Below are 13,155 nucleotides of genomic sequence, written 5' to 3' on the forward strand. Positions count from 1 at the left end.
TACGCTTCGGCGGGGCGGTGTGGACTTGTTGGGCCGAAGGGCCTGTTTCCACACTGTAAGTAATCTAATCTAATCTAAAAAAAATCTAATCTAATTTTTATCTATGAAGAGAGGCTGGATAAGCTCAGGTTGCTTTCTTCCGAGCAGAGGAGGCTCAGTGAGGGATCTGATTGAGGTGCATAAGATTATGAAGAGCATGGATAGGGTGAATATAAAGCAGTTGTTTGCCTTTATAAAAATAGGGCAAAAACCTAAAGTGAAGGCAGGAGGTTTAGAGGGGACTTGCGGAAGACGTTTTTCACTCAGAATGTTGGGGAATCTGGAATGCACTGTCTGAGAGGATGATTGAAGCAGGCAACCTCCCAACTTTGAAGAAGTATATGAACGTGCACTTGAAATGTCATAACATTCAAGGCTATGGGCCAAATGTTGGAAAGTGTGAGTAATGTAGCTAGAGCAATGCAGACTCAATTGGCCAAAGAGCCTTTCCATGCTGGGTGACTTTCTATGAAAATATTGCTGGGTGTCACCAGGCTCCTAAAGCATAATCTTTAATATACCAATGAAAGGCTCAGTTATCACTATGATGGATGAATAAACTTCATATTAATCAATGGCATTTTGATGAAACTTGTGGTTTTAGTGATGGTTACTATTTACTATTCACTTGAAAAATCCAAATAATATGAAGAACACAAGATAAAATTCACTTTTGTTTCTTCTTCCTTTAATCCTTGACAGAAAGCAATAAATAAAAAAACTCCACCACGTGAAAAACCCAAACTGAAGCGTCTTCAAGCAGTGAATCTCAGGACCATCAGCTATGACAGTGATGACAGCAGTTGTAGCAGTCAATGTGACGTATGTCTAAGCAAACTTTTAATACACTTAGAATAACTGTTCAAAGAGAGAGAGAGAGCATTGTGCTGCTGAAGTTCTGTGGTCTATCCTGGAAATTATTGACATTTGCAATTAAAGTAAGTTAGACTGACGTTAAAATTTAAAAAGGATTTGGATTTAAACTTCCATTTAACATAATAATGGAATAATATCTATAATGCATTGCACAGTAACAGGTCAATCAGCCTAACTAGCCTATACCTGTGTTTATGCATCATAAGAACATCCTTCCCCCACCCCTCAAAATACACCCTTCTATTTCTTTCTCCATCAAGTAATCTTCTGGTGCCCAGACCTTTCCCCGTAATGAACATTATAGAAATTGTCGTATTTCTAAAATTGCTTTGTTTGGTGAGTCATCTATCACAAAATGTTAATGCCTTCATGAAGCTTCTTAAAATATTGTTGCTTGCAGATGAACAGTAGTTTTACATTTGGTTCTAGTGTAAATTTTAATTCAGATATAATTATAAGTAGTCATACAGGGAGATATGCTCACAAATATGTGAACATATATATAAATACATAGATGCATCTTGTGACATGTCACTGAGTCACATAGATATTGAAGGGTTAAGATTCAACTCTTATCCCTTGATGAGTTAGTTGAACTCAACCCAGACAAGTTCTGGAGATTTGCAACTGACTCTAATGTCCTTGAGTTAGGAAGATGAAAAATCAGGTTGGGTTGCTGCTCTTGTTTTCCATCAGATGTCTTGCTATGAGAAAGTGTGGATCTGTGAGCATCAGATACTGACATAGTGTACGGATGTTTTTACCACTACAGAATAGAACAGACAAAATGGAACAGCTGGTCATTTTCTGTTCTTCAAATATTTATCTTCATTTCTTCCAAATCTTTTTAATAATTTCCAACCTGATGCAGAGTGAAGCTTGTGACTTGTTCCTAGTTTATTTTCTTTTGCACAATTTAAAATCAAAATCTTTGTTTGAAGTACTGTTAGAGTCTGTGAGGGAGAGTGCTACTTGGAAGTTATGTGAAACTGCCATGGCTCATAGGAATAGGTCATTCAGTCCTGTACCATTGTATCTCAACCTAATTTTCTGAGCTTTGATCTATATCCCTTAATAACTCTTTCTCTCTCTTTCTCTGTCTCTTTAGATACCATGTTCTAAGAGTATATTACTGACCATGGATCTCTATGTGTTACCCCATGGTATTACTTGAAAAATTACTGCAGTGGTTTGTCAATGCTTGACTCTGGCTGACTGGAGACTCTCCAACTCTTATTATCTGTCATAAGTATATCGGAAGGTTTTCAGGTTGATTACCAACCTGACTGGCTACAGAATGAATATATCATTCTTGGCCATGACATTCCAATGGGGACTTAAACTCAGAGCTTCTAGCTCAGGGACACTACCACAGCACCATAGTACCTCCAAATAATAACCATACCAGTCAAAGATCCATTGAATTTAGTCTTGAAAGTTTCAAATGATTCAACATTTTTTTTTAAGAAAGATTTCTAGATTTCTACAACAGCATTTTTGATGTGGCATAAGTGGCCCCAGATTACACAGTGAAATTTCTTCACTAATTTTAAGATTTTGTCTGTTCACTCTAGATTCCCAATATTTTATCATGAGTCTTTTACATAATTGTTTTTCATTACATTTCTGAAACACCATATTATTTCATTTACAGCTTCCTATGCATCTAAAGAAAGCCAAAAGCTGTGAATCAATGAGCAGACTGAATTCTTCCTTTGCTGAGCCACCCAGCAAGGAATCTCTTTACAGACGCCAAACTGAAAATACTGGAGAAGAATCATTCAGGTGAGGGAAATAGCATACATACTTTTTTGATGATAGCAACTTGCATAAAACATCATTACCATTATACTTTAAGAAACTTTCTTTCTCTGAGTCTAGACTCACCACTAAGGCAAGAGGACTAGCAGGTGATATGTATTTATTTGTTCTAAGCATATGGGCCTTACTTGTCAGGTTGGAATATATTGCCCAACTGACTACTCTGAGAAGGTGGTGTTGGGCTTTCTTCCTGAGATGCAATTGGAGGAACCACACCTTATCTTCTGCCTGGGCAGCCCCACAGCCCAGAGGACTTAACATTGAGTTCTCCAATTTCAAATAACCTTTGCACCCTTTCCAGCCCTGCCTCCTCCCTTCTATTCCACCTAGCTATCATTTCTTCCAGCTACCAACTGGATTCATCTCTCCCATTGACAAAGTAGGTCATACCCACAATTGTGTCCACTTATCACTACCTCACCACTCCTCCCTGCTCCGCCCCCCACCTCCCCCTCCCCTCTCTTTATCTGTAACTCCCCCATCCCCACATCCAGTACTGAATAAGGGTTAATACTCGAAACATTGACTTTGCTACTTCCGAATGCTGTGTTCTTCCAACCTCCTGTTCGTCTAAGAGTTAGCTAGACTCAGCAAGGCACTAAACGGGGTAAAAATGGAAGTTTCATTCCCTAAAGGACATTACTGATGGACATTAGTGGACCTGTTGAATTTTTATGTCAATCCCACAACTGTATGGTTCTTACTAGAGAGGATTGAATTGAGGGTACCATCTTAAACCACAGTCTCCCTCCATCAGCAAAGGATATAGCCAGCCATGGTTTTTAATATCTCAATCCTATCCAGGAGAGCTATCAGGATTAGCCAATAGTTTACCAGCGCTCAGTACTGACGTTCAAATATGAAGAATGTGACCATTTGGGTAACAGGAATCACCATGGAACATTAATCATAGAAAAGAATCAATGCAGAGAAAAGACAAAACTCTGGGAGGAGAAGACTTCTGCAGTTGGATAACTTTAATCTTTTATTTGTGTTTTCACAGCAACAGACATTCTATTGATGATGATGTTTTCACATCAGTAGACGATTGCACTGATACAGGCAGTTCTGATGAAAATATTCCTGATGTCGGTGAGTTTTCATTTTCTCATTCATGATCTGGGTATATCACAAAATATGATGGAAATCTCACCAGCCTGGTAGTAAGGAATCTTTTAATACCAAAAGAACTGCGGATGCTGGAAATCAGATACAAAAACCAAAACTGCTGGAAAATCTCAACATCAATGAAGAGAAATCAAGAGTTAACATTTTGGGTCCAATGACCCTTCTTCAGAACTGGTGGTAGCTAGGAAAAGGTTGGTTTTTATACAGAAGACAAGGGAGGTGGGGGGAGAAGTTCAGGAGTAAACGATAGATGAATATAGAGCCCAAAGAGAAAGATGAACAGTTGAACAGACAAAGAAGTGGATAACAATCAGCCTAGAAGAATAAATAGCTATAATGGGGACTATTAGTGACTAACAATGGGTTGTGTGTCATAGCTATGTGATAAAAGGGCCTGGTGTGTCAGATCTGAAGTAAGGAAATGGGGGAGCTCAAGCCATAAAGTTGTTGAACTCATCATTGAGTCCAGAAAGCTGTAGAATTCCCAAGTGCAAAATGAGATGCTGTTCTTCCAGCTTACACTGAGCTTTGCTATAGCACTTCAGCAAGCTTGAGACAGAGGTGTTGGCCAGGGACCAAGGTAGTGGCCTGAAATGGCAGGCAACTGGAAGCTCAGGCTCTTTTTTTGCGAATAGAACATAGCTGTTCTGCGAAGCAGTCACCCAATCTACCTTTCCTTGACTGATGTTTTCAAGAGATCCAAACATATGATCTAGTTAAATAACACTTAATATTTAAACATTAAATGTTTCCTACATTTTCCTAAACTGTTGACAGTTTATGCTTAGTGGGTGAGACCAGAAAATAAAGTATGTTTATGAGACAGTCTTACTTCTTTTCAATTGTTCCTTAATCATTTTTTCCTTTCTTTGTTCTGCAATTATTGTGCTACAGGTAAGATTACATTCCACCCTGCTGAGCTTCCTGTATGAACGGTAGCTATGAGTAATAGCTACCAGTTTGCTTTTCCCTGTTCTGTCAGGGAGTTCATCATAACTCTCCAGTCTTGGAGGAACAGCTATATTACTTTCTCAATGGATAGAATTGGAATTAGATTTTATTGTCATGTGTACTCAAGTAAAGGTGTACATGAGTCCAGTGAAAAGTGTACAATACAAAATCACCATTCTCTGGCACCATCTTAGTTACAAAACCAGAATTTTAAAAAACCAACTGAAGGTAAGAAAATGTTCAGATCTTAAAGTTTAAAGTCTTCTCTCCATAAAGGTGCTTAGAAAGTTTAGCAACCAATGCAGGCACCTGGGCCCATCCACACCCTGCAGTCTAGGTCTTGCATTGACTGCCGATAGGAGCCACATTCTTGTTACTGCTGACGATGTCACCGCACCTCCCATCATCAGCAGACCTTTGCCACCACTGCCTCCAAATGCTGGGAGGAGCCGTCTTATTGTTGCTGCTCCATCCAATTGCCAGGATGGCCAGGGGGCTGCTACCGTTACATGAAAGGCTTGCTCCCACTGCCTCCTCTGATCTCCTAAAAGAGCCTTAGAGGCTGCTGCCTCTGATCCCATCACCACCTCTGACGGTCCAGTGGCTGTTGCCATTCCATGCATAATCCACTCTCACTGATGTTGTCAAATTGCTGAAAAAGGCATTAAAGAAAAGAAATGAAAGGAAAAAGAAAAAAAAGGACAAGAGCAAAAGTTAAAAGAAGAAAAGAAAATTTAAAAAAAGAAAGCAATTGGGAGTGGATGAGCCCTGGGCTCAGTCCTGCTACTCCGCCACCATTTTGAATTTGTACCCGGGAGCTTTACATTCTGTAATCTAAAGTCTCAAAACTAGCAGCCACATTGTCTTGCCTATATACCTTCACCAATCTGACATTTTTCTGAATAGCTTCTTTGTGACCACAGGCCATGTAGGTCAGTGCCTGGCTTTCTGGTAGCAATCATGATTCATTCAGCCTGTATCGGTTTTCTGTGATGTTTTATTTCAAACAAATTGTCAGGTCAAAAGCTGACTACATATTGGCAAGGGATATCTCTTCAGTTGTAGTTCATGTTCTTATCAGGAACCAAGCATATCTAAAGTGCTTGCCAATCAGAAATGCTGCTGAGCAAGCCCACTATTTGGACCACTAAGGAGATATTTGCAGGATAGCCATTACAATTGGCCAAATTTGTGGTTGTTATCATGAGGTCCTGTCTTTACTCTCATCAGAGATTACTCCCATACGTAATATAGAGGCAGTTCTAAGATCTTCATCAACATAAAAAGAACTATCATCATTGAATTGTTTTCCTTTATTCCAACCTAGTGGATTTTGTCCCTAACAGGACCTGACGAAGGAGCAGTATCTGAAAGTTAGTACTTCCAAATAAACCTGTTGGACTATAACTTGGTGTTGTGTAATTTTTAACTTTGTCTACTCTAGTCCAACACCGGCACCGCCACATCATGGTTAGCAACATCAAAGTCAGAACAAAATAAAGTCCAACAGCCCAATGTCATCCGTATTTAATACGGAACAGAAATTATTTTTTAAAATATGCATGTGCAATCTTTTAGTGCTTTTACTCTGTGTTCATTTATTTATGTAGTGGTTTATTGGAGGAACTCCCTAGTGTATATAACTTTAAAGGTGGGAAACATCTGTGAGCACTTCAGATGGCTGTGGTGGGAGGGAGGGGGGTGTTATCTTCTGACTACAGCATCTCATTGTGGTTTGGGACAATCTGCCTCAGATCGCTGTGGGGCACCAACATGGGTGCTGAGGATGAGTGGCAAAAGATCAAACCTGTTGTTGCAGGTGCCTGCCTCTTGGACACCTTTCTCAGTCATGTCATCAGTACTCTGTGGCTCTGTGGGAGAATAGTTGTCGTGATGTGATGTGATAGTTTAGAACTCATTGTCAATATTGGCTTGGAGACCTAGGTGACGGCTCTCTGATCCTTAAGTACACTGCCATGAAACCCATCAGCAGAGGATCCATTGTTGTGTTTATGAAGCTGATCACTTACTCTATGTTGGACAGAATGTTCTTCAAGCTTTGCACGAAACCATGAAGCCAAACTTTCCTTATAAAATTATTACTTGCAGGCTACTTAGTGCATCTAGCACTTTTAATGTATGCCAGTTTGCCTTCTTCAGAGCTTGGCTCATTCAATTCTATATCTATTTTCTACAGTGGCATTGTGCTGTCTGATTTTCCTTCCTTTCATCTGCAAAACTTATGATAAAAAAATTCAAATAATGAAGATTTAGCTTCTCTGGTGTCAGTCTCTGAAGTGGTTCTTGTTAAATCAGCTGAAATGACTCTGCACATTCAAGAAAGCTGGTTTCTGTTCCTTCAGTGTGACAGGGAAGCCAACATATCTTGTTTATTTCCCATTCATAAGGTGTGAGCATTACTGCCCATGTTAGGAGTTGCCAACTCCCAATTGCCCTTGAGGAGTTGGGGGTGAACTGTTTTCTTGAACTGCTGCTGTCCATTTGGTGTACGTAGACCCAGAATGTTGTTAGGAAGGATGTTTTGACTCCGTGACAGTGATATTTCCAAGTCAGGATGGTTTGTGTCTTGGTGAGGAAACAGCAGCTGCTGATCTTGTCCTTGTTGGTAGTAGAGATTGCAGCTTTGTAAGGTGCTGGCTAAGAAGCCTCAGTGATTTGCCATAATGCTTTCTCTAAGTGGTTTAAACAGCTATTTTTTGCATCGGTGGTGAAGCAAATTGTTGCGTACCAATCATTTGGGTTGCTCTGTCCTCAAAAAAATTGTGCCTCAAATGAAAGGGAGAAATGAAACTTAAGTTTTACTGTGAACAGAAAGCAGCCATCAATGAATGGATGATGAAGCAGAAATAGTTTGCTGAGGATTGTGCAGCATGAGATAGGAGCAAGAAGGGTAAAAGTAACGTTACACATCTTCTTCAACACTGCCACTTGTTTTAGCCGTGATTCTGCCCCTCCCTGAGATGGTCTATATGTTTCATTCCACAGGAAATTGACCTGCAGCCTCAGCCTCCTATTACATGTCATTCAAGATTTTCTTCTACAAGAAAAACAGGATTGCCCTATCATGACATTCTTGTGTGTGTCGTGATCAAATAGTTTGCATGTTGTCCATAAGAGAAAGTTTGGGTTGCATTCACGATGTAAGTAAGAAATGCAGAATGAGTGAGTCGGAGGAGAAAGAGATGGATTGAAATGTCATGTAATGATTTTGAGAGAGTGAAGGTTAACAGGGAGTGGTACACCTTGTGAGTACTGAGGCTGAATGTGGTGGATACGGGCAAACAGTATGCAGATGAGAATTAAGATAGCTAAGCTCTTGTCATTAAGGTCATCTGCAATCTCTTCCCACTGGAATGAAAGGACCAGCTGCATGTACCACACTCTGTCCCACCAGCAAACCATCCCTACCCATCCTACCTCAATGATTGTTTTAGAGCGCGACCGAATTTTCAGGCACTTGTCTCGAATGATTTCAGGATACTTACTTCCTATATTAGCTATATTTCTGTACTGTGATTTAATGGTGCCTCCTGCTATTAATCCTGATCTGCATTCCTTAATTTTGTAGTCAGGATTTAACTTCAAAAATAACGTTCCAAATTTAGCTTAGCATTTTTTGTTAGTAAATCATCTACTTTTCCTTAAAAGGTCTTATCTGGTGCAGCACTTTCCTGTTATCTGTATTCATTGCTGCACATAATATTTGGCCATGCTCATTTCTGAGTCTACCATTCCTTCCAAGTCTCTTTCAGCTAGTTCAGCAATGACTATTAAATAGGTTGTACATTCTTCATCACCGAATTTAATCTGTCATTATTCTATCTCTCAATTTTCTCCTGAAACATTTGTAGTCCCTTGAATCCCTCAACAAGCACAACTGTCGCCTCCACCCTTCCTGCTACCACATAACAAGTTAGACTGCTCCTCAAGTTGATTCATTATAATATAAAATACATAGGCATGTTTGAGAGTTATGAAAAAAATAAAGCATTAAATAAATAAAGTATTTCTTAATATAAAACAAAGAACTGTAGATGCTGGAGATCTGGAAAAAAAACATGTATTTGCTGGCAAAACTCAACAGGTCTGGCAACATCTGTGGAAAGAAAACAGAGTTAACATTTCAAATCTGGTGACTGCATCAGAACAAACTATTCCTTTCTTTTGATTATCTATGAATTTTACCAAATTCTAATTTATTCCTGAATTACTTTAAATAACAGTACATCTTAAAAATCTGTTATGTTCCTAATCAGTCAGCTTCTAATGCATTTTGCTGTGGATAACTACTGACTTAAGCTATGCATCAGCTTTTTGAGTGGAAACTTATAAAGATCATGTGAGAAACGATGAGCACAAACCCACATCCTTTCACGTTGCACTGCATCTCTGCACTATCACCTATTACATCACTACTTGGTACAGATATAACATTTTCAGATAATGTGTGTAATAGGTAGGAATGCAATGACACTTAAGTTTCAGAGAGATTGTCTGGCCATGTTTTGCAACACTTGAGCTGATAATTCAAATGAATAACAGCTAATATTGATGATATCAGTGCAGAAATTTACCTTCAAAATCAATCCTATGAGCCAGTTATTTGCTGAAAGTTGCAAAGAAAGCTTGCACCATATTGTGGGTGTACATACTTTGCTACAATTCAACTTACAAATAAAGGTATCACATTTAAATTGGTAAAGGAATGTATTTCTTTTAAGTTTGCATTTGACTTATTTGGTCAGTGAAAGTGGACTAAGAATGTAAGTGCAATGGAGCATTTAATTATCAGCACAAATCAAATCTAAATTGTGTCAAATTCATTTCAGTACCATTCAAAAAATCTGAACCATCACCTGAAAGCTTATTGTCTATGACTGGAGCCACCGCACCACCTGAACAAGACTGGTAAACAATACACTTTATTTTATTTAAGTAAAATCAAAGTAGTAGTTTTTCAAATGTTTTCTTCCATATTGCTGAGGAGAAACAAAAGAACGATTTTGCTTTAAACAGAGTAATAGCAGTAAACAATTAAGTCTAGGCTGCATCATCACTACATTCCCCCTTTCATTCTTTGCATAAAATATGTTAACACTTAATCTCAGCTTTTTAACCAATGTGTTAAGATGGACCATATATTTTTGCATAATGGACTTGTCAAAAGACTGTAATCATATAATCCTCTGAGTAGGCCCAGGGTTCTAGTATGATCCATCTTTTCATCCTCTAGGTATAGGGCATATATGTTGAATCTATGGTAACTTCATAGCAATAAATGTTCTCTTATAATGCCATATAACGGTGAGATCAGATTACTGACAGTTTGGTTGAATTAGTAGCATTCTTATCCTTAAGGATGTGACCACACAATTTCGCCTTCAACATGGAGGATAACAGGTAACACAGTCTCCAGATTTGCTATATTTTTTAAGTTTTGTTCATTTACACAAGTTGACTTTGCAAATTATACCATTCTTTATAGATGATATTTTCACTATTACATTTGGCTCCTCCAAAACAAAGCTCTATTTAAGAGCATTGCTGCTAATTAGTTGGAGGATATATACAATCAAAGGGAAAGGCTGTCAACAAAACATCTACAAAGAATACCTGGATCAAGCATATTAATCAATTTTGACAGAAATAATCCAAGTGTTCCATTGTTGACCCTATCTAATTTCATAAAAGCCTCACATTTCTGGAAGTGATACTAGTTTCCTTAAAAGAGGCCTTACCTTCATGTGAGAAAGTGAAAATGTCTGGCAACAGTACTGTTTGTATGCTCCTGATACTTTGTGTTTTATTTGATCTTCCAATATGTGAAGTAAAATGAAAATGAAAATAATTTCTCAATAGAGTGAATTCTAATTCCCAAATTCTGTTTTTTTGCTGTAGGCCATTTCTACGAGGACCCCCTCATATGAAATTAATGAGCAAAATATCTTCATATAAATTCATTGGAGATGGAATTCTGGATCAAATTGAAATAATTGGTGGGAATTCAACTGGAATATTCATTCACAAAATCAAACCTGGATCTCCAGCATATGCCTGTGGCCTTGAGCCAGGATTTCAGATCATGATGGTAACATTACAGGCACACTTGTCACTGAAACTAAAATAAAACTCACTTTCAATAGGACCAATACTTAATTCATTCACTTTTTGAAAGAGTAACTCTGCCTATCTATTTTTGTATTTCTAGCTAGCCCTTTGATGTAGTAGAATTTTTTCTCCTTACTGATCTTTTGACTATTCTTTGCTATATTCAATATTTTATCCAATCTATCCAAGCCTGCCATCCATCTTTGTGTTTTTTTTAAATTTGATACTATCTCAAACTTCTTTATTTAACCACAGATGGTAAGTCCTCCCCTTGGAATTTTTGTTTCTCGTTGGAACTATTGTATGTCAAGTGCTCTATGCTATGCCTGGGAGATACGTGGAAATTAGACAAGTATCTATATCAAAACATGACTTTATTCAATACTTTAAAATGTTTGCTTTCATGCTTACTGCTTTCTGTTGAGTGTGATTTTTAATGGGGTACAGGGAATTTGGTAAGTAAGAGCAATTCTTCTCACTTTCTAAGAATCTAATTTTATCTATATTTCACATATAACATTTATTGAACTTTACTATTTCAATTCTAATGAAGTCACTTGTGGTAGTGATGAACAGGCCCCCGACAGTTAGAGTATAAAGAAAGAAATAAAGGGAGCTTGTTAGAAAGGCATGATGGAAGTCATGGAGGATTTTAATTGAAAAATCAGATGGATGAAAAGCCCAGGTGAGGAGCTTATAGAATGTTTTCAGGATAGTTTGTTAGAACAACACTTTCAGGAAACAACCAGATGGCAGGCTACACTAGATCTGCTGTTGTGCAATGAGATAGGGATTAATTAATTACCTTATAGTGAAGGTGCATTTAGGTAGCAGTGATCACAAAAGGGTTAAATTTCCATACAGTTTGAGAGAGAGAGAGAGAGAAAGAGGTGCAAGATTAATATTTTAAATTAAAATAAGGACAATTATGACAGCATGAGCAGAACTAGCTAAAGTGAACTGTCAAATTTGGTTACGGGACTGGTAAACAGAGATGCCGTGGCAAATATTTATGAGGATGCTTTAAAATACAGAGTAGTTCCAATGAGAAACAAAAATTCCAAGGGGAGGACTTACCATCTGTGGTTAACTAAAGAAGTTTGAGATAGTATCAAATTAAAAGAAAAACACAAAGATGGATGGCAAGCTTGGATAGATTGGATACAATATTGAATACAGCAAAGAATAGTCAATAGATCAGTAAGGAGAAAAAACTTATACTACATCAAAGGGCTAGCTAGAAATACAAATATAGATAGGCAGAGTTACTCTTTCAAAAAAAGTGAATGAATTAAGTATTGGTCCTATTGCAAATGAGTCTGGGAAATTAATAGTGGAAAATAATGAGATGGTAGATGATTTGAACAGTGGGACCGGGGTGTGTTCAGTTGCATGGATAATTAGGGAAAAAACTAAAAGGAGATGGGCTCAGCAGAGATTATTGAACTTTCCAAAACAAGTAATAGGACGGAGTATGGAAACTAACTTCAGGCACAGCAGACAAGGGGAAGGCAGTCAAGACAGGACTTAAGGGCATTGTACTTAAATGTAGACAGTGTATGAAAAAAGGTAAATGAGTTTGTAGCGCAGATTGAAATTGGCAGGTAAGATGTTGTAGGTACCAGTTATGTGGCTGCAAAGGGATCAAACTGGGAACTAAATAACCAAGGATACATGCTCTATTGTAAAGGACAAGCATAGAGGCTGGGGGTGTGGACGGCTTTGTTTGTAAAATATGAAACTAAATCAATAGCAAGAAATTATATAGAGATAGAAGAAACTGTGTAGGTAGAGTTGAGGAAAAGCTAAGAGAAAAAGACCCTGGTGGGAGTTGTGTACAGCCTTCCTAGCATTAATCAGGATGTGTGGAAGAAAACAAATCAGGTTATAAAAAAGGTACGTATGAAAGACACTATTAAAATAATCATGGTAGACTGTGAAAATCAGTTTGGTAGTTGATCTCAAGGAAAGGAACTTGTGGAATGTCTATGAGATCGTTTTTTTTGGTGTAGCTTATGGTGCAGCCCATGAGGAACAGGAATTCTGGATGTGTGATGTGTAATGAGACAGACTTAATTAGGAAACTTAAGGTGAAGGAATCCCCAGGGAGGCAGTGACCATAATATGATAGAATTCACCCTGGAGTTTGAGAGGGAGAAGCTGGAATCAGATGAAACAGTATTACAATTGAATAAAGATAACTACCCTGTA

General features: G+C 38.1%; 1 protein-coding gene across 5 annotated transcripts in view; it reads left to right on the top strand.

The window, feature by feature from the left end:
- The window catches only part of card14 (caspase recruitment domain family, member 14), a 94,937-nt gene that overhangs the window by 59,317 nt on the left and 22,465 nt on the right, over positions 1–13,155 (top strand). For all 5 annotated transcript variants that reach the window (XM_072558617.1, XM_072558618.1, XM_072558615.1 and 2 more), the window contains exons 9-13: positions 742–861; positions 2,570–2,700; positions 3,740–3,828; positions 9,666–9,744; positions 10,735–10,924. In XM_072558617.1, the coding sequence (XP_072414718.1) occupies positions 742–861; positions 2,570–2,700; positions 3,740–3,828; positions 9,666–9,744; positions 10,735–10,924 (609 nt within the window). The remainder of the gene's footprint in view (positions 1–741; positions 862–2,569; positions 2,701–3,739; positions 3,829–9,665; positions 9,745–10,734; positions 10,925–13,155) is intronic.

The sequence above is a fragment of the Chiloscyllium punctatum genome, chromosome 39 (assembly GCF_047496795.1).
Source record: "Chiloscyllium punctatum isolate Juve2018m chromosome 39, sChiPun1.3, whole genome shotgun sequence".
Lineage (NCBI taxonomy): Eukaryota > Metazoa > Chordata > Chondrichthyes > Orectolobiformes > Hemiscylliidae > Chiloscyllium > Chiloscyllium punctatum.